This window comes from Vigna unguiculata, chromosome 7 (genome assembly GCF_037176805.1).
Source record: "Vigna unguiculata cultivar grain cowpea cultivar isolate G323 ecotype 2 chromosome 7, ASM3717680v1, whole genome shotgun sequence".
Taxonomy (NCBI): domain Eukaryota; kingdom Viridiplantae; phylum Streptophyta; class Magnoliopsida; order Fabales; family Fabaceae; genus Vigna; species Vigna unguiculata.
The window spans coordinates 42,919,997-42,946,706 of record NC_140798.1 but is presented as its reverse complement, the minus strand read 5'-3'; the positions used below and the strand labels follow the sequence as shown (position 1 = coordinate 42,946,706).

The following is a 26,710-nucleotide window of genomic DNA, read 5'->3' as shown; positions in this document are numbered from 1 at the left end:
GACATTCGATTGCGTTTAGGGATGGCAACGGGGCGGGGCGGGTACGGGTATCATGATCCCATCCCCATCCTCATAATAAAAATTCATCCCCATCCCCATCCCCAAACCCAACGGGTATACAACTTTTGACCCATCCTCATCCCCACCGGGTAACGGGTATTTTCTTATACCCATACCCATACCCATTTTTTTATTGTTCCATATATCAATTAAATATTTTTTATAAAAAAAATTTAAAAATCACACCAACGGAATCATGATACTATCAAAATATTCAATATTAAAATAACATACTCTTTTTGATTTCCATGATGTCAAATATTAAGAAAAATATTATAATAGTATAAATCTCAAATTAAAGTATCAAATAACAACTAAATAAAATTCAAATAATTATATAAAAGCTAAAAAATTACACATTACTAAAATTTTATAATAACCAAAATATTTATTAATTTTACAAATGATCAGTGGTTTCATTTGCATTCGATCCACCTACACATAGAAAAAAAATGAAAAATTAGATATGATATAATAATTGAAATTGAAAATTTTAATTACTAGAATATAATGTACCTTCTTCATCAGATTCATTTTCACTCATGAGAACATCTTTTCCTTTTAATTTTTTAACACCTACAAACACCAAATGTAGAATATTAGATGAGAATTCACAAAAAATACTAACAAAAAATATTAATAAATTTGAGTAACTTACCTAGATGGTTTGAGTTCCATATCTAACTTCTTGTACACATCAAAGCCTCTATAGTAATATGATGAAGTCGACTACGGTGAGAAGTTAATATCTGACCACCAGTACTAAAAGCAGATTCAGAAGCTACAGTTGTTATTGGAATAGCTAAAACATCCCTTGCAATTGCTTGAAGGGTTGGAAACTTTAACCCATTTGTTTTCCACCATGATAGGATATCAAATTCTTGTGTAACCGACAAATTATCTTCTTCCAAGTAATAATCCAACTCTGTTTTCATAACTGTAGTTCTAGATTTTTTCTTTTTTGCCATAAACTCTAAAAATTCATTCGCATCATTATCAACATCCTTTCCCAACTCCAATGATGTAGCTCTATAAGAAGAAGTTTCATTCTTTTTTGATTGATATTCCAAAACCAAATCATAGCACATTTGACGAATCCTACTAAGTTTCAGATCAAAATCATTACCATACAATTTATAAAAATAATATTCTAACATGTCCATCTTGTACCTTGGATCTAAAACTGAAGCAATTGCCAATATGTTATATAACAAAAAATAAAGAGAATGAGAAATATGTTATATATATATATATATTATATTATATTATATTATATATTATATTACTATGTATATATATATAATATGTGTGGATATCTTATGTTTATATATATATATATATAATTATTTATATATATTATATTATATTATATATTATATTATTATTACTATGTATATATATTATATGTGTGGATATCTTATGTTTATATATATATATATATATATATATATATTTTTTTTTTTTTTTATAGATATATATTTATTTTAAGTATATATTATATTATATTATATAATAATATAAATATAATAATATATATTATATTATTATGTATATATATTATATGTATATGCGTAGATATTTTATGCTTTTATATATATATATATATATATATATATATATATATTTCTTTTAAATTTTTATAAATTTGTAATGTTATAAATTTGTTTATAAAAGATCTCACTAGTTAAATGATTAATTTGTTTTATACGTATATATTATATATATTATATTATATTATTATGTATATATATTATATGTATATTATATTATATTATATTACATGTATATGTGTAAATATATATATATATATATATATATATATATATATATATATATATATATATAAAAGTATATTTTATTTATATGTATATATACTATATTATATTATATTATATTATATTATATTATATTATATTATATTTTATGTGTAAATATATTATTTATTTATATATATTTTTTAGATTATTTAATAAATTATAAATAGTTTAGTAATTTAAGCGGGGACGGGTATTTGGGCGGGTATATATATATCCCCATCCCCATCCCCATCCCCAGTTGAAAATTTCGGGTATTACCTATACCCATACCCAGTCAAAGCGGGGATTCCCCGTCAAAACGGGGACGGGTTCGGGTGATACCCACGGGCACGAGTTTATTTGTCATCTCTAATTGCGTTGAATTAAGAAGAAGCGAAAACAACGGCAACGAGATATATCACTTTTGCGATCTGCACAATACAAGTAAATTTGAAAGGAAAAGTGATATAAAGACCATTTTACCCTGAGTTATGCTTTATTCACATGTTACAATGTAGCATGATTAAGAGGATCAATCCGTGGTTGTTGGAACCAATCCCAACATACAAGTTCAGATCCAACATCAGTTTGGAATGAATATAGGTAAAGTTGGAGAGGGATTCAAGCCCTTGTATGCAGATCCAATCCCCTATTTATTACAATATTCTATGAAAAAAATATTATTTTATTATTTTTCATAATTTATTTCTTTCAATTTTAGTTGTAAAAAAATAACAAAATAATTATAACTCATACAAATATTAAATATATACTACTTATTACATAAAGAATAATATAATAATCTATCTTTTACCTCTATTAAAATATTTTTTTAATTTACAAACTTTTATAAATTTTAATTTTATTCACTAACAATCATCTCTAAATCATTTAAAGAAAATAACATACAATTTACTGCGATCCGTGAATTAGAAATTCGAAATTGAATCCAAAGCTATAAATGTATATTTATTAACTACTCTAGAAGGCCTCGATACGATATTAAATAAATAACTATATAGAAATGATAAGATATTAAAAAATTCAATTAAAAAAGGTTCAATTTCCGATAATAACACCAGCATGGGCCACGTAAATCTTAAATTTTTATTAAGTTCCTCGTTATGACAAAACAAAGGAAGAGCAGTGGATGTAGAAATGTTGAAATTAGAAGAAAGTAAATTTGTTTCTGTTCTTTACCGACAGAACAATATTTGAATATGCAGTTATGGTAGTTCAGGTGACGGTAATTTTAGAGTGCCAAAAAGGATCAAAATACAAACCAATAGAAGAAATAAGAGGCACTGCTTTTGATTCTCTGATTTTGATCCTCACAACACGAGCCTGCACCTCACCCTCATCAAGCCTATGAAGCCTCTTGTAACCCACCGTTGTTGCTTTCACCATCAATTTACCATCCGCATAGATTTCATGCCGTTTGATCCTTTGACCAAGTCCAATTGCCTCTTGTATTGAAATCACGTTGAATCTCAAAAAATTCCCATCCCTTGCCCAAATTTCAATCCAATGGTCCTTTTCACCATCATCGTCTTTTGGGGTCCAATAGGACCACAAGTGGTCACTGTCTACCATCTTTTCTGCTCCAAAACCCCCCCTTTGGCTACTAACTTTAACAAAACAATCTTCAGCAAGATTCCGTCGAAAAATAGTATTAATTGCAGTTCTAAACTCTTTCAATCTTTGAGCATCAACATCGGTTATAAGGCCACTTTTATTTGGAGGCACATTGAGAAGTAAAACACAGTTTCTCCCAACTGAGTTGTAATAAATATCAAGCAACTCGCTCAGCTTTTTTGGTGATTCTGACTCATGCCAAAACCATCCCGGTCGAATCGAGACATCACATTCCGCTGGCAGCCAATCTGTCCCTTTTGGATCACCACTGCTCAAATACCTGCAATTCATAACCAAATGCCCTCGTTGCTTAAATCTGTCTTATCATAATTTTAAAATCATTTCAGAATGTTTCAAAGTTTATTCAAATGATATTTGTTAGATGTACATTATTCCACCATTTTCTGATAAAGAAATTAGCCTGCTAGTGAAGCTTGACCTTTCGTACATTATCATTATTATTCTATATCACTATAGAGTTCAGTGCAACAAACAAAGTGAAAAAGTGACACTTTTTCAAAGAGTGCTTTGCTTAGAAGCAGAACTTACGGAGTGATGGTGGAATTTCCAATCGACAACGAGGTTCGATTAATGGTAGACCAACACGTGTATCCTGCAGAACCTGTTTCTTCTCCCACCCACCTCACATCAGGACCGGCATCGGAGAAGATATTGATGGAGCTCTGCAACTCCTTCACCATAGAAAACCAATCTGAAAAATAATAGGACATGTTTTTTGCCTGGGCACCCTTTGCTCCATCGAACCAAATTTCTCTCACATTTTGATACCTAAAAAGGCACGGTCCACCACACACGGTTAATTAAAACCAGCATCAAACAAAGCAATTAGCAAACGCAGTAGTAGAAATTATGGGAACTCACTTCTTGAGCAACTCTTGCAATTGAGCCAAGTAATACTGGTTGTAAAGCAAATCATTACCATATCTAGGGTCATGTCTATCCCAAGGTGAAAGGTAGATCCCTACATCAATTCCTTTTGCAGTGGCTGCATTGACAAAATCTTCAACAACATCACCCTTGCCACCTTCCCAGGGGCTTCTGATGACAGAATGATCAGTGTATTTGGAAGGCCAAAGGCAGAAGCCATCATGGTGTTTAGCAGTTAGTATCATCAACGAAATTTCTGCATCTGCTGCCACAGTGGCCCACTGGGTTGTGTTGAGGCTTGTGGGGTTGAAGATTGCTGGGTTTTCCTGTCCAGTGCCCCATTCTCTATCGGTGAATGTGTTGACACCAAAGTGGAGGAACATTATGATCTCCCTCTGTTGCCATTTAATCTGGGAGTATGTCGGGAGAGGGAGAATTGGCAAAGGGGGTGTTGGGGTTTGCACATTCCAACCACTGCAAAATCTGAGCTCTTGAAATAAGACCGTGAATGTAATCAAGAGAGAACACCACCATAGCCTAAACCTAACCATAATGCTCGTGTTCTTCTCCTACTTCTTTAGGTAGACTTCTATATATACTCTATCTGTAAAGTGCGGTTTTGGGAGCTAACATATGTATATGTTGTGGCAGAGAGAGTTATTCTGATTATTGTTACACTTTTGTTTTTAAATTATTATTATTATTGACTTAATTGATAATTTAATTCTTATAATTAAGTCTACGATTAGCTTATGTGTACTTAATTGAGTTTTTATTTATTTTTTTAAGAGAGATGATGTGATCTTTTTCTTAAATTATATTAACTATTTGTAAGATGACATGTTAAAATTCGAATGATTTTTTATTTTCAGAATCCCTCTGATTTTGTCTGTTTTTTTTTAATGGTACATGCAAAGAGTGTTAATTCCGATTTAACCGAAAAGACAACCTGAATTCTATTTTAAGAAAATACAGATTCAATTAAATAAAAAGAAGTATGAAAGCATAAGTAAATCATAGACAAAATTATAAAAAAACTACACTTATATTGATATTTAATGTATTGAATTATAATAATATTTGGTGAAAACATTTTCTCTCTTGTCATCATAATGTACTTTTATATCATTTTATTTATTTATTACTTAGACAAAAGATAAAATAATAATTTTGTAAGAATATACTAATTTTTCATTATAGTTATTATAGTTAATGTATAACTAGTTTTTTAAATAATATACCTGATTTTTTTAATGTTTTAACTTAAAAAATACTAAAAAAATAAATAAATTGACAAAAAATAGAAAAAAATTATAAAGAAGAACAGAAAACAAAAAGTTTAACGAGTGTCATTATAATTCATGGTGTTAAATAGAAGTATGTTACGGTTTTTATGAGAATGTGGATAAGCTTGTGTTATTAACAATGGAAAGCATTAACAGGGATAAAGGGTTTAAAATAGAATAACGACATACATATATATATATATATATATATATATATATATATATATATATATATATATATATATATATATATATATATATATATATATATATATATATATATATGCAAGGGAAAGTAAAGATTCGATTTTGCTTTGAAGTTTGGTTGGGGTCCCAACTTTTTGTGTAAATTGTGATGGTTGATGACATACATGCATTCCAATTATTCACGGGTTGAAATCGTGGTTCCACAGTAGCACTGACGAGCCAAAAAGTTAGCTTCAACACGCGGCTTTCACTTTATGGCGTGAATTTAGAAGGTGTCATCTAGCGGATAAAGTGGTGCATGTTCAAAACTAGAGCTTATTTGTGAGGAGCACCAACGACACTCGTTTAGGATTCTCTTGTTTTACACAGCAAGATTGATAGGGACCGTGGAAGAGTCCAATAACAAAATAATTATCCAAAATTAATAATTGAATTAACCATCTTCATAGTCTCTCGACTTTTATTCAAAATCAAAATTCGTCTATCTTAAATTTCAATATATTTTGATCCTTAAACTTTAAAAGTTGATGAATATAATTTTTCTAGTTCAATTATGTTAAATTTTTTTAGGTGTCAAATATATTTTTCAATAGAGATGGTAAAGCGGGTCAGCTCAACCAGTTTTGGCCCGCCCCACGTTTTGGTCCGCAAAGTGCAGGCCGAGTTGACCCGCCCCACAGTTTAATATTGGGTTCACTTTTCTGACCCGCATTTATGATGAGCGAAATTTTTTTTTTGTTGAGTAAAATAAAAACTTTTTTATTTTTTCATAATAATTGATACTCATCTTCTATCGAAATAATTCTAATTAGTTTACCTAATAAAAGACAAGAAAAATAACAACGAAAATTATAGCTAAAGTACAATATAAACATGTCACCTTACAAGACATGTACCTAAAAATGAATAAAAAAGATATTCTATATTCAATAACTAAAATCATTATCTTATATACAATGATTATACATAAACATAATAATAATAATAATAACAAATAGAAGGAACTTAAAAAAATAACATGATGAATGATGTGAGAACTACAAAAATGAGAACATATAATTTTGTAAGCAGACTTGCAGGTCAGCTCGTCCGCCTCGTCTTTAGCCCACGCGTGTTATGACTAGCGAGTTCAACATCCCAGCTTGCCCCGCATTTTTTTGTGCAGACCTACGGGCCAGCCGGTCCTGAATTGCCATCCCTACCAATAGATATTGAACTGTGAATGTGTCAAATAATATAAATAACTTCAATACTATCATAAAACACGTATGACAACTAAAACAAAATTAATATAATAGATTAAAGAAATTACATTCATTCATTCTTAAAATTTAGAAACTAAAATATGTTCAGATTTAAAAATAAATGAATTCTTAAACATGAATTGTAATTTTTAATCGAGAACTAAAAACATACTTTTTCCTTAATAATTGACCGAGAGCCGGGCCATTGATAATTATTACAAAACCTAGTTTATTATACAACTGTTTTGTAACTTTTTATTTTTAGAAGAATTGTATTAGACTTAAATATATTTTTTTAAATGTTATTAAAACTGTTTTTATTTTTTATTACACTTTATTATTTGTATATTCGTGGATATTGTATATTTATAATAAAGGTACATTGCAATTTTAAATATTAAATATATAAATAAGACACAGATCTTATTATATAATTAATGATCATTATATTTTACTATAAATTTACGTGTTTATAACTTTGTATAATCAATCAAATATTTTCATTTCGTTTTCTATGTATTTTTAGGTTATTGTGTAAGAAATAAAAATACAATAATTTTAATTTTAATAAGATAATAACTACATAACTTTTTATATTACTCACTTTTTTATCTTAATTATTTAAAAATTATTGTAAGGGTTTAAGATATAATTAAAAAATGCATTATTAAAGCCGTATAAAACTAAGGAAAGAAAAGTTTTCTTTTACAAACATTTTTTATCACATCAATAATTTTATATCGTTTAAAAATCGAAGTAAAAGATATTTTAAATATACTTTTTTCTTTTCATTTTTGTAAATATTTTTAAAATAAAATTAAGAAGGACCACACGCTTTACAATGAACAATGTCTCATATGCAGACTTAGCATGAGAGTACTTATTTTTTTCTTCAGACAAATAACAAAGTGAGGTATCTATTATATGAATTAGATGAGACATATTTATCTTTTTAATCTTTAACATAATTACAATTTTATAAGTGATCAAACATTACCGTCATTTGTATATAATTGTGATGATTGAATAAAAATTTAGTATTAATTAAATATAAGTTGAAAAAGCTGATATGTAATATCGAAATAATGAAGAGAGTTAGTTTTTTTAGAGATAATAAAATATAGGTCGGATTCATGAATCCATCGGAGAAAAAGATGAGTCGTGACATGATCTTGAATCCTAAGTTGGGCTAACCCGTAACCCATAAGCATAACTATGCATCATGCATGCCTTGCCTATGCTTGGCCCGTGTAACCCGTGAGCATCACCATGCATGCGGCAGAGTCATTGAATCATCACATCTAGTATTAATGAGGATGCTGATTTTCCATTTGTTTGATCCAGACTAATTTATTTTTAAAATCCAGACTAATATAATTAAAATATAATATTAGTTAATGATCCCATAGCCATCCTATACCTAATGACACAAAAACAAAATTAAATAAACCTTAATACTATATTAAAAAATAAATTTAAACTAATCTTTTTCTAAGACAAACTCTTTTACAAAAGGAATATTGTCTCCATTGTAAATTTATCTCGAACTTGTATATATTTATGGAATCGGAGGCACGCTTTATGTATAAAATGAATGAAGTCGCATTAACTTCAGCCTCACTCGTTGAAATTTTCGGAACTCTACGGTCATTTATTTGTTTTGGGTGTATATTGTTGACCTGTCCCTGTAAAATGTAGGTCAATTCTTTAATGGACAGATTTTTTTTAAAATACTACTATATTACGTCAACAAAACCGTTTTAAATATTTTTAATTATGCGAGAAAATATAAAAAGTTTAAATTTATTCTATAATTTCTTATAAAATTAAATAATTTAAGTTTATATTAAAGGAAATTATGCACGATGCCATCATCATTGTTAATAGAATTACCTACGATGCGTTTTTCAATATATCTTTAAGTTTAAACATAACAATTTATAATTAGTACATACTTATTTTTTAATTAAAATAATTTCATTATAACTTTGTATGCAATGCTTTTATTTTTAAACAATATATACATATTATTCGGTCTAATGGTTCTTGCACCAAATTTCTAGCCGTTGACAACAAGTTACCATTAGTCACATAAAATGTGGGGTTGTTTCTACATAGTCAATAGTCCTCACCTGTCAAACTGATACACCTAACCATCTGCCACATAACCTTTGCCAGATGTTATTTGCCCTAATTTACACCTTCTATTTATACCTCTACTTTCTCTCCTGATGCAGACCCTGTCACCACTACTTCAATGATCTCATAATGGAAGCCATTTCCAACAAAAACCATGCACTCCACCCTCACCAATTCTCTCTCTTCTCAAACCACCTCCTTTCAAAACTCTCAAATTTTCTTTGGCCCTTCACCTTCTTACTTCAAACATTCTTACTTGTGCAAAACTCCCAACTCATGTTTCATTTTCTGCTACTATTTTTCCTCCTTCTTTGCTTCCTGGTGAAACACTTCCTCTCAAAGCCCTCTCCCATTTACCTTGTGGATTTCTCATGTCTGAAGCCACCAAACCACTGCAGGGTGCCTTTTGCAGCATTTGTTGAAAATGCTTCCTTGTGGGAAGTTTTTGACAGTGAAAGCATAGCTTTCATGGAAAAAATCCTCCATTCCTCAGGGCAGAGTGAAGAAACTTACCTCCCCCCAGCTTTGCACTACATTCCTCCTAAGACTCACCACACTGAATCAATCAAAGAGGTTCAAATGGTTCTGTTCCCCGTAATGGACGATCTTCTTGCAAAAACCAACGTTTCACCGCTTGATATAGACATACTTATTATAAACTGCAGCGGTTTTTGCCCCTCGCCTTCTTTAACCTCCGTTGTCATTGAAAAATACTCGATGAGAAGCGACATCAAGAGCTATAATATCTCTGGCATGGGGTGCAGTGCGAGTGCCCTTTGTATTGATATGGCTAAGAATCTTCTGAGGGTTCACAAGAACTCTAATGCCCTTGTTCTCAGCACAGAGATTTTGTCAACAGGATGGTATTCGGGCAATGAAAAGTCCAAGTTGCTGATCAATTGCCTCTTTCGGATGGGAAGTGCAGCAATCCTTCTCTCAAACAAGAAAGAAGCCAAGAAAACTGCAAAATACAGGTTGGTTACGACACGTAGAACACAAAGAGCCTTTGATGACAAAGCTTATTTTTCTGCCTTTAGGGAAGAAGATTCTGAAGGAAAACTTGGGGTGACACTGAAGAGGGACTTACTTAGTGTGGCTGGTGAAACTCTCCGTGCAAACATCTTCATCTTGGGGTGTGAGATCCTGCCTCTTTCAGAGAAGTTTCGTTGTGGAGTTTCTGTGATCAAGAAGAAGTTCATAAAGTCTGAGGGAACTTACGTGCCAAATTTTAAGACAGTGATACAACACTTCTGCTTGCCATGTTCAGGGAGACCTGTGATAAGAGAAATAGGGAAAGGGTTGAAGCTCTCAGAGAGAGACATTGAACCTGCTTTGATGACACTGCACAGGTTTGGAAACCAATCTTCTTCCTCACTGTGGTATGAACTAGCTTACTTGGAAGCCAAGGAAAGAGTGCAGAAGGGTGACAAGGTTTGGCAGCTTGGAATGGGAAGTGGACCCAAATGTAACAGTGTTGTTTTCAAGTGTATTAGGCCTATAGTTGGAGAGTACAAGAAGGGACCATGGGCAGATTGCATCCATGGCTACCCAATAATAACCATGGACTAAGAATGTTTTTTAACTATGTTATCCTCTGGATTTTAAATGAATACCGCATTTCTTAGTAAGATGTTGTTTTCTTTCTTTAGTCATATTATTTTTTTCTTAGCTTCAATGAGGAGCTTCAAAACTGTTAATATAACACAATGAATTGCAAAGTTTGAATGTTCAGGTTTGCTCCTTTCCTTTGTTTTCGTATTATATATAATGTATCGCTGGTTTTTGTTTTCTAATGTTCTGTCTAATTTGCACAATCTGTAAGTCGCAGTCAGATTCAGACTATATGTACACACACCTAGTTTGATTCTGGTTTTCAGGCGAGTGGTGCAAATTCCAACAAAAATTGTATAACATGTCAAAGAATAAGTATGTCTATAATAATATTCCTGTTCCATTGAGATGAAGTAGAATAGGGTGAACACAGACATTTATGGTGTGAATATCTTTTTCCTATGAAGAGTAAATTGTACTAAGTAGGTTGGTTGCATCATTGATTGTTCTGCAGCATGGAGTGATGGTACCGAGTTTTGGGACTCTCACCACCTCCATTTAACTAGGCGGTGTGAAGTGCAACAGGCAAAATCTCTTTTCACTTCCTGCTACATGTAATGTTACTTACTTTATAATGTGCAGTGTCTTCCCTGAGTGGAAATAGACTCAGAGCTATTACTTTTCTCCGTTTTCATTCAGATTTTTTAATGTTTTTGACACTGTCCGAATCAAACTATTCAAGAAGGATTTGTTTCAGTTTCATTTTCATAAGATATTAGAAAAAAATTCCTCAAGACACGCTGCTTTCACACATTAGCATCATATTTCATTTAGAAATTACGGTGAAGGAATCCACCCTGAATGCCTTGATAAGCCAAATGTATCGACATTTTCGACTAAACCAAATTAACAATATATATTCTAAGAAATTGACGGGAACCAAAGCAAGGAATATAGGGAAAAATCAACAATACTGTTGAAACACTGCTTAATGTATTGGAAAATATTCGTTCACACCGATAACAACGATATCAATAATTACTGTTTTAATAATTATTATTTGATAATATATTATATAGATAAAATGGTTTTAACAATATATTATACAGATAAAATGGTTCTAACAAAAGTATATTTTTGTATAATTTTAAATGAGCGTAAAATATTTTTTTGTGTTAAAGTATGATTGTCCTGTTATATTCGTATGTCTAAGGCTGAAGCACTGTGTTTCTTTTCCTTTAGGCAAATCGAGTTCCATATCACAGTCGTAAAAACTACTACTACTTAATTACCATTTTATAACAAAGATACACTTGACGAGTTCTAGTTGCCGACTATATTTTATATTTGAAGAAACTTTTTCATGGGAAAATATTCGCGAATCACTTATGAAAGATCAGACTGTAATGTCAGCAATAATTTAATTCAAACTTCACAACACTCTTATTAAATATAAAAAATAAGAAGAGTCCATTATATAGTTACTACCACTCATCCTCTTAGTTATTCTAAACGATGTAAAACTTTTCAAAATATATTATTTTCATCATCTCAACACATACTTTTAACAAATAATAAATTAAATAAAGTAACTTTTTACTTATAAATCAAAATTAAATAGTAAAAAAAGAGAGTTAAAAATGTTAAGGAAAAGGTTTTACCATTTAGAGTGTGTATAAATTAATTTTAATTTATAAAAGAAAGTTTTACTTTTTATTTATTTTTTATGAGTTTTATATTTTAATTTGTCCAAATTTATTTTGTAATTTACAACTCATTCATTTAGTTGTTAAGTTCTTAGTAAATTATACTACTGACTAAACTTAACAAAGAGAGATTGACCACTCTACCGAAAACACACAATGATATTTACTTATAAAAATTTATATATAAATACTTATAGAATATATATATATATATATATATATATATATATATATATATATATAATAACAATTTTCTCATTGGTTTATGCATAATATTAAACAATAAAAGTTAGAAGTTAAAAATTTAGAGAGATTATAAGAGCCTTTGTAACTATCTTATCCATAAAAAAATTATTTATGAAAAAATAATCATTTTATTTTATTTTTTGTTAATTTTAGTTTGTGGAAAAAAAAAATCTTCTTTTCTCACATGAGTGCTGATAGAGAAAATTGTCCAAACCTATGTGAGGCACATCTTATTGACAGAAACATAAAATAATAAATTAGAATACCTAATGTATAAATCTTTTAATATATATATATATATATATATATATATATATATATCATACTAAAAATTCTTATATTACATGTAATTTTTTTTGTAAATTTGTTAAAAAAAATTGTAAGAAAAGACTTTTTCATGTTATTTTTATAAGAATTTTAATTGGCAAGTAATTTCTTCGTGGGTAATTATTTTCTACAAAATTATAAAATTCACAGGTATTTCATACAAAATTTGCTGCAAAAATTATTTTATACAAAATATTTTACAAAAATATTGACAGCAATTTCCTGCAATTTTTTTATAACAAAATTTATAAGTATTTTCTATAAAAAAATTGACAACAAAATTGTCAAAAAATGAGTTTTTTAGTATATATATATATATATATATATATATATATATATATATATATATATATATATATATGATAATGATATATTTAATTATACATAACACGGTATTACATGCGAAGAGGTATTTAATTGTGAAATATATTTTTTTTCAATTTTAATTCTTTGATATGTTAGAATAAAAGGAGAAAAAAAAAATACTCAAGAATGTGAAGTTGAAATATCGTTAAAAGAATCCCATTAAAATTGTTGAAAAAGTTGAGGCTGGTCTTCACAGACAACCCACCCACAAGGAAACGAAATAATGAATTTAAAGCACAAGAAATTAGTATAGCCAATTAAAAAAAAAAAGTAAAGAGAACAAAACATCGGATAATTTCATGAAAAGGAACAAAGATATAGAAAGTCAAAAGTAAAAAAGAAAAAATTTAAAAAGTGTAAAATTATCTTTCAAATAACAAAAGTATCATGCTTAAAAGAGATAACATTGAGGAAAAGAGAGAAAAGAAGAAAAGGATAAAGAGAAGAGAAACACATACCTAAATTCAGAGAGGACTCATTGCGAGTATTCATCATGATCTTAAATAATAATAATAATAATAATAATAATAATAATAATAATAATAATAATAATAATAATAATAAATATATTTTGATAGATTGAAAGATAATCACTAAATCAAAGTAAATGTTAGTCTATATATGTGGGAAATGTAATTTAATATGGAATTTAATATTTAATAGGTATGAATTTATGAGACTCAATTAGTGATTTCATTGGTTCATCAGTAATCTATTCCATACCTTGATTATTTTAATTTTGATAACATGGATTTAGTTTAACTAATTTGTTGTGTTAAATCAATATCGTTATTGTTTTTTTTTTTTTTTTTAAATTCACACTGTACGAGGACCAATTTTTAATGTTACGAAATTTTTATATAATAACTAGTGGAAACATGTATGAAGTGGAAACGCCTATGTGTATTTACTTTATTTTTGTAGCAAAAATTTATTAAATTTTGAAATAATTTTTATTAAAAATAATTATAAAAATTTATTTTTATTATATAAATATTTTATTATTATAAGTAATTATTTGAATTTTTAAAATAGTTCTAAAATAATAAAATTGAAAAATATTTTTTATTTTTTATAATAATTAAGTACCCCCATATATATATATATATATTTTCTATTTTTTATTTATTCTAATTATTTGGTTTGTGATGAAACTTATTCGCATTTGCAGTATATTTTTCATCTTATCATAATCTTTATGTAATTATGTTAAAATGATATGTGTTAATTAAAAAAAATTATGTCTCACATTTGAATAATTTTATTTATTGTAAGTTTTCCTTTCACATAAGAATGTTTAATACTCTCAATTTAAGTGTTTAATAGCACAAACCTTTCATTTATCAGGTAATATAAGAACAAAATTTTTTATTTATTATTATTATTTTTTGTTTCATTTGGAAAACTCTTGTTTAGCTAAACCAATTTTTGTTATTCCTCAATCATTGAGTATATATATGTTGATATTTGAAAACTTTTCTTAGATATTTAAGGTATATTTCATTTTATCATACCCTTAATTATACATTTTTTTTCCTTTGTGCAATTTCTTTCAACAGTCTCTTAAATTGTTTTTATACATTTGTTGATTTTTTAATATTTTTATTTTTTGTTTATTTTTATCATGTAGAATACTATTTCGATATATTTTATCTAATTATTTTTTATTTTCTAACTCATTATCAATCATACTGTAATTTTTTCACTGTAATTGTATAAATAATTTTTATTTACTACAATATGAAAATTTAATGTAATTGTCATGAATTTTTTTTATCACCATCCAACATGTATTGGATTTCAAAAGATACAAACTTTATGTTAAAATTTTATTATTATGTTTATCATTTGTTTTTTGCATCATTTTGATCAAGTGATGTATTATAACTTTTATTAGTGTGTAAAAAAAAAAGATTCAATAGAATTTTAAAAATTGAAGTAAACAAACATTTAAAATATATTTTAATTTGAATATTTGTTTTCCTTTTATATTTTTTTAAAAATATTTTTAAATTTTATCAACTGGATTTCATTAATGTTTGCAAATTTAATAAATGTTTTGGTTCTCATAAAATTTTATTTGGTATTCTAATCTAAAATATAAACAATTATAATTTATTTCAAAGTGTTTGATATCGAAGAGACAATCCTCCTTCTAATATTGAATATTTGATTTGATAATATTATGTTTCATTTACCGTAATTTTTAATTATTTTATAAAAATTAGTTAATATTAATATTGAAGTAGTAAGTAAATTGGTACGGATATGGGTACGAGATTGTATCCGTTACCCCGTAGGGATGGGATGAGACAAAAGTTTGATATCTGTTGGGTTTGAGTATATGGATGAGGATGAATTTTTTTTACGGAAATGTGTATGGTATAACGAAACCCGTCCCGCCTCGCCCTATTGCCATCCCTATGTGTGTGTACTTCACACTTTTATTTTTTATTTCTTTTTATTTTTTTTATTATAACTTTTATGCAATTGTATTTAAATGATGTATTTCAATTAAATATTTTTATGTCTCACATTTGAATATATATACTTTTTTTAATATTTTATTTGTTGTACACTTAATTTTCACATGAGAATATTTAACACTCTCCATTTAAGTGTTTAACTTCAACAACATAAATCTCTCATTTACTAGGTAATATAAAAAATATATTTTCTTTATTAAATTATTATTAATCTTTTTTTCATTTCAAAAATTTGTTTGTTTCCTTAAAACAATTTTCGTTATCTCTCAACCATCAATTAGGTTGATATTTCAAAAGTATTTTTAGACCTCTTAGATATTTTTTTTTTATTTTATCAATACCATTAATTATATATTTATTTTTCTTTGTGTGATTTCATTCAATTGTATCTCAAATTTTTAAGATACATTTGATTATTTTTTTAATATTTTTATTTTTTGTTTATTTTTATTATGTAAAAAATTATTTTTATATTTTTTATTAGGTTTAATTTGGGGATGATAATGAATTTTTTTTCCAAAAATGAGTATTGGATAATGAAACTCGTTTCGTCTTATCCCATTGTCATCCCTAATTGTTGTTTACTATATTTATTTATTAAAAATTATGATAAATCATTAATGAATTTTATTCCTCTAAATATTTCAATTCCCATTCTTATTGTAAAATAAATAAATAAAAACTTAATTTATGTGTTTATTTACTTTATGAGTTAATTAATGATTTCAAATCATATGGTGTCTTATTTTCTTTTTCTTTTATATATATAGTGAATCAACTATTCAAACTAATTCGATAAGACATATATATCCACACATGGAGACCTTAGAAGTGAAACCTTAAATATATATTCCACATGCATTGCTGTGTTGATATGAGTGACACCCACCCACACTTCATTTGACAGTAACAAACAAAATAAAGGGTGGAAAAGCCACATTAATCATGTTAAAACGAGGTGAGAAAAATTGATACATATCAATAAAGAAAAAGTATGAAAATTATAACCCAGACATTTAGAGGTAACCTAGCAATCTGTCAAAATCTATCCAACAAATATAAATGTAAAATAAATTAATATTTTATTCTTTTGTATATTGCTTAAATATTAATGGGCATTACTGGTCTCTGTGGTCAGGTTCCCCAAATAGTTTTTCATGTCAACCTTTTTCGGCAGCATCAAGATAATTTCAGAGTCACGATTGCAATACCAAATTTATGTAAATTTCTGCAACATTAATGGTGTTTATGTGGTTACATCACAATTACTGCACTTTTACTTTACTTTATTCAATAATTTTGTTGAGATGTGAGAAGAATCTCCTACAGGCCAACTGTGTCCATTCATTGTTTTCCATTGATGAGTTTATTATATTATATTATATTATATATGCATTATTTCATAAAGTAAAAGGCTAAAGGTTATTTATTTATTTTTTGTTTTTATATGAAAAAAGTGGGGCTTTCATGTGGAATTTGCAATTGGAAAAAAAATGACCTAACTAAGTGCAGAGGGGCCATTACACTACTGTCTTCCTCTAAAGTGATTTTTATTAATATTAATTTGTACGACTTCCAGCAAGGCCTTGCAAGGCTTTTACTTGCTGTTTCGTAATAATATTTGTTTCACTCGAGAAAGAAAAATAAAGAAAATTATATGATTCATTGGTTTATAAATAACCACAAAAAGAATAAATTGAACGATGAAATTATATCCATTCATATATTTTATATTAATCGTTTATGATATTTTGTAAAAATGTAAAACAAAAACTTTTTACCACTTGTATCTCTTTATAGTTAACATAACACAATACTTTTCAAACCCGAATATTCGTATAATGTATTAAAAATACTGATGTAATATTTTAAATAATTAAAAAATATGTAGTTTTACAAACCTTTAGTAGCTGTGATATTTTATTTTATCATTTAACTATTCAATAAAGACGTATCGCAAAGTGAGTAGGGACCCTCCGAGGTACTGTTTCCAAGTACGAAATAAATACGTGCCATTATATTTAATAAATAAAAAATGTAAGAAAATCTTAACAGAATACACACTCGTGCATGTTATACAAGCTTATTTCCGTGCTGTAAAGCATTTTTTAAAGAGAGGAGATAAATTACAATTTTGTTTCTTTTAATTTGACTTGTGATTTAAAACTTTTATCTTTCACAATTTTGACCTATATTTTAATAATATAAAATTTTACTTTACTTTTTGATTTTAGTATGTTTGTGTAACTTCATTTAATTAGAAATTAAAATAAATAATAAATATTCAATCATCACTCATTATACACAGCTACGATACGTGTATCGGATACGACACGTATTTGACACATTGATATGTTTATTTTGAAAATAATAAGATACGATATGTGATAGATACACGATATATGAATATGAATATTGAGAAAGTGTACAATAATTCTTAAAAATATAATAAATATATTATATATGTACTAAAGTTGTCAACATAAAAAAAATATAAATTATTGTCGTTGTAAAAGTATTATTATAAGAAAACTTCTAAATAATGACCAATTTTAGTAACAAAAGATATGTTAGAGACCAATATTCTCATTAGAGACCAATTATTTTGGTAGCCAAAATTTTAGTAACTAATGTTAGTGACTAATTTAGAAACCAATTATTTTGGTAGTCAAAACCTTGGTAGCTAATGTTAGTGACCAATTTAGAAACCAATTCATAATAAAAATTATTTTAATTATCAATTTCAAGACTAATTATAATGTTTTTGAATTGTTTTAGTTGCCAACAAATTTTAATTTTTAAATTGGTCTTTAATTGGTCACTATACTAATTATTTTTTGTTTCTAAAATTGATCATTATTCAAAGATTTTCTTGTACTATACTACGACCTTATAAATTAGATACTTCACTGATAAGTATCGATAAAGTATCCTACAATATAGGACACGGATACATGACCCAAGTTGAAATATCAGTGCATTATAACTCATTAGTATTCAATATTTTCAAGTTAGTAAACTCTCCTTAATGTCAATAAGGATGACAATGCAATAGCAGTGCAAGTTTGACTTTATTATACTAATTTTCAAAATAAAAATATTCATTGACATTGATATTATGTTTAATGAGTATTATAATTTTATTTTATTAGGTAACGAGAATTATCAGAGTGAAGGTTAACTGACTAAAAATAGTGATCAAATATGTCTTGACCCAAAAATATAAGTTTTTTTAATAATTCAATGAACTAAATGTATGAGAAGTGTTAAAGTGAATAATGTTTAGTCACTAAAAAAGTAAAATATTTATATGTTGAATTTGATGGTTGTAAAGACATATTCCGCGAAATCTACAACTTATATACAATCTTGTAATTATATATTAACCACTTTGTTCTTAAAAAAACTAGGAAGCACACTATTGCTGCATGAAAATGCTAACAATTAACTCCCTTTCTCTACTGTATTTAAAACTGAAGGAAATAATTATTATTCAAATCAGTAGTTTGTTGATCACTAGAAACAAAACTGGGAATTGACTAGTTTGTGACTACCTCTCACTGATATGTAATTTTGGATTCTAATTGGGAGTTCAACCAAAATTTTTAATAAAAAATCCTTCATATTCTGAAGTCATAAATTTATTTTTCCCAAATGCACTGAATATTTTTAATCAAATCTTCTCATCTTCTCATTACATACAATTAAATGATTGAATATTGTCTGCATAATTAAAAAAAGTATACTAATAATCGCTAATTATATTGGATCGTTCTACAAATTTTTTAATGTGTGTCATCAAGCTATCTAAACTAAAAAAATTACAAATTTACTGCATTACACGAAAAAGTTTTTGGTGCAGAATTATTTGCAACAAACGTGTTTTACACTAATTATTCGACGTAAATCACGGAGTAGGGATATTATAATTAGATGTGCTAAAGGCCAAAGAAAGGCTCAATTCGGAATGAGCTTTTTTATTCAAAATATAGACTTTTATATAATAACCTTAAATATAAATTAATAGAAAAAAAATTGGCGGTTCATCGAAATCATGGATCAGCCTTAGTTTCTTGGTTTACAAATTCATATCAATCACCATTCTCTTATGCTATAATTTATCAAAATGAAGTTCGTGTCAACATAACTTTTCGAAAACTAAAAAATGGAACCCAAAGAACTGAAAATTTCATTGGTTGAATTACAAACCTCCCTGTCTCCGTAGTTAACAGAACAAACATTGTACCACGAAAGAAACAAATAACGGCATTTATTTGATCGCTACGAATTGAAATGATAAAGCATTAATCAGAGGATAATAGGATATGTTTTGTTTTAAAGTCCAACAAAAGATGTCCTTTCCGTTACTCTGCAAAGTCCGCAATAAAGATGAACTGTCTTTCTGCTTTTGTTACACCATTGGATTCTAGTTTACCACATAATTCATCTATATTAGTACCACTAATCCTCCTTTTCCGGGAAAGACCTTAAAGACAATGATGATTCAAACAATTTTGGACTATTTTTTTTTCACTACATTCTGTCAAATTTATTGTGTGCCAACTACTTCGTATGTAACTAGCATGATAGTGAAGACTGAAGATAACATTTATGTTCTGTAAAATATCTGGGACCAGTACTATTCCAGAATAACTCTTCTAATTTGGTAGGGTTGAAATTAGTGTAAAAGAATGTTATTGTTGATACAACTTATAGCATAAGATAATAATTTTCGTAGTAATTTAAAAAAGTTAATGCTGATGTATTGACAACAACTATTTCGTTTTTGTTATATATGGAGAGAGACTGGATTACCAAAGACTCTCATGAAACCCTTGGCTTACAACACGTTTATAATTGAGAAAAGAATTCATACTTTTTATTCACGAAATGTGATCACATGTGTGGCAAGATCAAGTTTTTCGTCTTTAAACCAAATTACCAAATGTTATTTTATTTGCCAATTTTCGTTCTTTCAACAACTGCATCTCTCCCGCAGATAACAGTGTTAGAGTAAATGTACATTGAGAAAATGGTCAAAACATCTAAAAGGCGATTGAAGAAGACTACACCATTCATCATGAAAATAGAGGTGTATGCATTCTGCAACTCCAAAACAAATAATTGAGGAAGTGGATGAATAATTGGCCACTTAGCCAGGGAATCTGAACTCAGCGGTGCTCAGATATATTACATGCATTCTGTGAAAGTGGGACCCGTACTAAGATTTTTGTGTAAGTAGGACTAAATCTATTGGAAAAATTATCCTCCATTGATCCTTGATTACAAGGTCACTGCTTTAACCGTTCGATGTTCTTAGACCCTTTACTTGGGCGATGCTAGTGCTCATTGCTTTACTCTGTGAGAAAGAGCCTAACCCTTTGTCAGATAAATCTAAAAGTGGATTGAGAAACTTTATGAAGAGGTTAAGTCCTCAACATTTTTTTAAGGCCATGTATACTAAAACATACTTTGTTTTTTTTATTTCTATGTTGGACTGTAAAGTGTTGTCTGGAAGATAAAGGAAACAGCGAGGTCACATGATGCTAGTTGTTGGTAAGTGTGATGTAAAAATTGTGAAATAACACAAGGACCATGATAGAGTTTTTTAGAGTGAGAGGACCATAGCTACATTAACTTCTACCACCAACCACAGAGTAGCCACTATAACTCTCCATTCAACTTGCTTGGCATCCACAAAACAACCAGGCTCTTTTATTACCCGCGCAATGGTGACCGAGTAAATATCACACTCTTCTCCCTTCTCTTAAATATCCGAGGCACAGAGCACACACCACAATACAATAAACCATGAAAACTCATTAATTTCCCTTCACCCCTCTTTCTCCCTTCAAACTCAATGCCTAAAACCCCTTAGTTTCCTTCTTCTTTGCACGTTACACGCGTCCAATCACCCCACCGGAAAACATGAGTATCGTTCTAACAATCTATCTCCTCTTGTGTATACTATCATCTGCAAATGCTGAATTTGCCAAGAAGACGTACATCATTCAAATGGATAAGTCAGCAAAGCCTGATACCTTTTCCAATCACCTTGAATGGTATACCTCAAAAGTGAAATCAGTTCTGTCCAACTCGGTAGAAGCTGAGATGGACAAGGAGGAGAGAATCATTTACACCTACCAAACTGCTTTTCATGGAGTGGCGGCCAAGTTGAGCCAAGAAGAAGCTGAGAAGCTAGAGGCAGAAGAAGGGGTTGTGGCCATATTCCCGGATACTAAGTACCAACTTCACACCACCAGAAGTCCAACTTTCCTTGGGCTTGAACCAACACAGAGCACGAACGTGTGGTCAGAAAAGTTGGCCAACCATGATGTCACAGTGGGAGTGCTCGACACTGGGATTTGGCCCGAGAGTGAGAGCTTCAATGACACTGGCATGGGATCAGTACCTTCTCACTGGAAAGGTGCCTGTGAGACCGGGAGAGGCTTCGAAAAATATCACTGCAACAAGAAGATCGTGGGGGCAAGAATGTTTTACCATGGGTATGAAGCGGCAACAGGTAAAATTGATGAGAAAACAGAATACAAGTCACCAAGAGATCAAGATGGTCACGGCACTCACACTGCAGCTACGGTTGCTGGTTCACCGGTGCATGGTGCTAATCTTCTAGGCTATGCTCATGGCACAGCAAGAGGAATGGCACCAAGAGCGAGACTTGCTGTTTACAAAGTATGCTGGACTGGTGGATGCTTCAGCTCAGATATTCTGTCAGCTGTTGATACATCTGTGGCTGATGGAGTTGATGTTCTATCCATCTCTTTGGGTGGTGGAGTTTCCTCTTACTACCGTGATAGTTTATCTGTGGCTGCTTTTGGGGCAATGGAGAAAGGTGTTTTGGTATCATGTTCTGCTGGAAATGCAGGACCTGACCCTGTTAGCCTCACAAATGTGTCACCTTGGATCACCACGGTTGGAGCCAGCACCATGGATAGAGACTTTCCAGCAGAGGTTAGTCTTGGAAATGGAAGAAGGTTAACCGGAACCTCACTCTATAAAGGGAGAAGCGTGCTCTCAGTGAAGAAACAATACCCTTTAGTATACATGGGAAATATTAACTCAAGCATCCCTGATCCAAGATCTTTGTGCTTGGAAGGTACTTTGGATCGTAGAATGGTTTCAGGGAAGATTGTTATCTGTGACAGAGGCATTAGTCCAAGAGTGCAGAAGGGTCAAGTGGTGAAAAATGCTGGCGGGGTGGGAATGATTCTCACCAACACTGCAGCTAATGGAGAGGAGCTTGTTGCAGACTGTCATCTCCTTCCAGCAGTTGCAATTGGAGAGAAAGAAGGCAAGGAGCTCAAACATTATGCGTTAACAAGCAAAAAAGCCACTGCAACTCTAGGTTTTCTGGCTACAAGGTTAGGTGTTAGACCATCTCCTGTAGTGGCAGCATTTTCTTCGAGAGGGCCCAATTTTCTTACCCTTGAAATTTTGAAGCCTGATGTGGTGGCTCCTGGGGTGAACATTCTTGCTGCTTGGAGTGGAGCCATTGGTCCTTCAAGTTTGGCAACAGACCACAGGAGGGTGAAGTTCAATATACTCTCAGGAACTTCAATGTCATGCCCTCATGTGAGTGGCATTGCTGCTTTGCTGAAGGCTAGGCATCCAGAATGGAGTCCTGCAGCTATAAAATCTGCTCTGATGACCACAGCTTATGTCCATGACAATACCATCAAGCCTCTCAGAGATGCCTCCAGTCCTGATGCCTCAACTCCTTATGATCATGGTGCTGGACACATCAACCCCAGAAGAGCTCTTGACCCAGGTTTGGTTTATGATATTCAGCCACAGGATTACTTTGAATTCCTGTGCACACAGAAACTAACTCCATCTGAACTTGGAGTTTTTGCCAAGTATTCAAACAGAAGTTGCAGACACTCTCTTGCTAGTCCTGGGGACTTGAACTACCCAGCCATATCCGTAGTTTTTCCACAGATAAATTCCTCTTCAGTTTTGACCGTTCACAGAACTGCCACCAACGTTGGCCCTGCTGTTTCCAAGTACCATGTTGTGGTTTCACCTTTCAAAGGTGCTTCTGTTAAAGTTGAGCCACAAACCTTGAGTTTTACCAAAAAATACCAGAAACTATCTTACAGAGTTACATTCACAACACAGTCTCGACAAACAGAACCTGAATTTGGAGGTCTGGTATGGAAGGATGGTGTGCACAAAGTAAGAAGTCCAATTGTTATAACATATTTGTCACCAATATGAAACTTCCCTTGGACTACCTCTAAGTTTAGCAGTATTTCTTCGTTTTTTTTTTTTGTTTTTTTTTGCAATAAGCAAAATTTTCTGTACTACGAAGTGTACGCATTTTTATTACAGGAAAATGCTGGATATTGTCTACTTTCAATAATGATCTTGCGTGCTGAATTGCCAAAAGAAAAATGATGGTGCATGCCTCTCACTGCATCTTAGACCTCAACTAGCATAATTTGCCCCATTCATGATTCATACGCAGATTGAATACAGATTAAAGTAGTCACATGAGATCTTCTGTTTTATCAATGTCGTCGTCTATTAATCACGCAAAAACATTCACGTAATACTTTTCTTTTATCAATAAAAGATAACTAGAAGAATCTGTTACAGGAGAAGCTGGTGCTATTAATATACAGCAATAGCTTAACAGCAAAGTACATGATACCATAATGTCCTACATTTTTATGCATGATAATTATATTTTTCAGATTTTATATAGAATTGTGTCTTGGAACCATGACTTGACTCACCGTTTCATCAGCACATACACTCATTAATTATAACAATTAATTGTTATACTGTAACTCATTACTCGGTATTATGATGGTTGAAACACGAGTCTTGATATTCCCGTTTGACCAAACAGTATTTAATTGATCACATGAGAGAGGAAGGAGAAGAATTTGATTAGCCTTGAGCTGCATGCCCATTTAATTTTTCTTCAATTTTCAGTGTTCTCACATTTGTTTTGATATCGGATGCTGGTGCATTCATTTTGAGCATGACATTTGGTACTCCTTGCATGTGAGCATCAACAGCATAGCTTGATCTGGCAAGAATTTGTGGTCCAAAAATTACAGTCATTTTTTTTACATTACGGATTGTGACTCAAAAGAGTTCATATGCATGCAATGCTCTTATAAATGAATTGTCAGGAAAGTGGTAGCACTGTTGATGAATAGTATTTGACAGTCATGAGAATAATTTAAGCATTTACCACCTACTTTTGTTCAGTTCTCAACTACTCTAGTGGGAGATACAAAAAATATTTCTATAATAATTTTATTTCAGATGAACCACAAGAAGATAAGGGAAGGGGGAACATAACTAATGTGGAAAGCCTTGTCAGAAGATGGGTTTAATTAAGTTTATAATTGATTTAGGACATGTTTAAACCCACATCTTCGTTAAAGATATTTTAGGCTAGAAAAATTATAAAAGAAAAATTAAAACTAATTTATTTTACAATTTTTTAAAAAGGTAACTTATTACATATTTTTTAAAAAGATATTTTATAACACTAATTTGTCTCTTCCTCTATTTATTACATATTTTATTATTCTATAATTTTTTTAAAAATATGAATCCTTTCTTGCCCTTTAAGCAAGCTTATCTCTGCAATGGAAACAAAGAAATGTCTAGTTTATTCTTTCTCCCCCTTGATTGTTGTGCGATAATAACTATTTTGCGACTTTTATTATAAAAATATTTTATCTTATGGACTTGGGAAATTTGCTTCATTGGCATGATTTATGGTGATCTTCTTTTGGGCCTATGTTTTTCAGCGAGATTGGTCTTATATTCTCAAAAAGTGACAGTTTCTTCTATCACCTTCATAACTTTTTTCATCTTTTTTTTTTTTCAAAAATAGTTTCTAGACTGTATAATCGGGAATATTTTTTGGTTTATGAATTGTGAAATACTTAAAAGAATAAAATGGGAAAATATTATGGGGGTGCAGGAAGAAATTTATGGAGATGCAAGAAGGAACTGTACTCAAAACTGCGGGCCTATCACAGGCCCAATTGCTTTTTATAAATGAAGACAAGTGTACAAATATCTCATCCGAAAGGAAGAAAACATCAATCTCACTATATCTTATCTTAAACGAGACCACTTGTACTTATAAATAATAATAATAATAACTATTATTTTAAAATAATTTATAAATTTAAATGTTTTATTAAAAAAATGATTCTATTAAATACTCATTTATTTTATCTACATATTATGTCGGTTTTTTTTTTTTATTTTGTCTTTAAACAAATAGTATGATGATTATCTGTGTCTTCTTATATTTAATTTTCTGATTAACTTTTGTTATTTTTTCTTCATTTTTTTAACTTGTCTGTCACTTCACTCATAATAAACATTTTGTATATTCTAGAACAATTTTTTTTTTTTAATGAGAACCGATAAAGAATCTTCAAGTGAGACAAATTTGAGGACAAATTTTCTTCAAGAAGGAGGAAATGATAGAGGACTATCCCAAGATTCCATACAAGAAGAACTTGAAGATGAATCTATGACAAGGACAAGGAGCAACAGATTGAAAGATCAAAACTATTCAAGACTCCTAATGCTACAAGCAATCTGAAATTCAAAGAATATGAAGATCATGGCTTAAAGCACATTTGAAGATAGTTTTTAAGAAAATTAGGTTATGTTTTTAGACTTTGGGTTTCCTCTTAAGAATTAGTTATGTTTTTTATTTTTGGGCTTTGGACTTTCTTTTATAAATTAGTTTATGTTTTGATATTTTGG

The 26,710-nt window shown here is 29.9% G+C and overlaps 2 protein-coding genes and 1 pseudogene across 2 annotated transcripts; 2 read left to right on the top strand and 1 right to left on the bottom strand.

The window, feature by feature from the left end:
* Window positions 1-2,942: 2,942 nt before the first annotated feature.
* LOC114189904 (alpha-L-fucosidase 1-like) lies at window positions 2,943-4,976 on the bottom strand. Its single transcript, XM_028078633.2, has 3 exons — window positions 4,374-4,976; window positions 4,041-4,280; window positions 2,943-3,771 (listed from the first exon to the last, which is right to left on the bottom strand). Exons 1-3 carry the CDS (start codon window positions 4,928-4,930, stop codon window positions 3,093-3,095), a joined length of 1,476 nt encoding a protein of 491 aa, XP_027934434.1. The 5' UTR covers window positions 4,931-4,976; the 3' UTR covers window positions 2,943-3,092.
* Window positions 4,977-9,345: 4,369 nt separating this feature from the next.
* On the top strand, window positions 9,346-11,025 carry LOC114192473 (3-ketoacyl-CoA synthase 6 pseudogene; annotated as a pseudogene).
* A 10,511-nt stretch (window positions 11,026-21,536) lies between these two features.
* LOC114190981 (subtilisin-like protease SBT1.3) lies at window positions 21,537-24,352 on the top strand. Its single transcript, XM_028080087.2, has one exon. The coding sequence runs from the start codon at window positions 21,866-21,868 to the stop codon at window positions 24,173-24,175; it is 2,310 nt and encodes a 769-aa protein (XP_027935888.1). The 5' UTR covers window positions 21,537-21,865; the 3' UTR covers window positions 24,176-24,352.
* The last annotated feature ends 2,358 nt before the right edge of the window (window positions 24,353-26,710 follow it).

What these genes read in the sequence shown, in the direction of transcription:
- LOC114190981 (XM_028080087.2), top strand. Translation starts at nt 21,866, where the DNA reads ATGAGTATCGTTCTAACAATCTATCTCCTCTTGTGTATACTATCATCT.
- LOC114189904 (XM_028078633.2), bottom strand. Translation starts at nt 4,930, where the DNA reads ATGGTTAGGTTTAGGCTATGGTGGTGTTCTCTCTTGATTACATTCACG. An exon ending in TTGCAAGAGTTGCTCAAGAA is followed by an intron (nt 4,281 to 4,373) that starts GTGAGTTCCCAT and finishes GTGCCTTTTTAG; the next exon opens with GTATCAAAATGTGAGAGAAA. An exon ending in GGAAATTCCACCATCACTCC is followed by an intron (nt 3,772 to 4,040) that starts GTAAGTTCTGCT and finishes TATGAATTGCAG; the next exon opens with GTATTTGAGCAGTGGTGATC.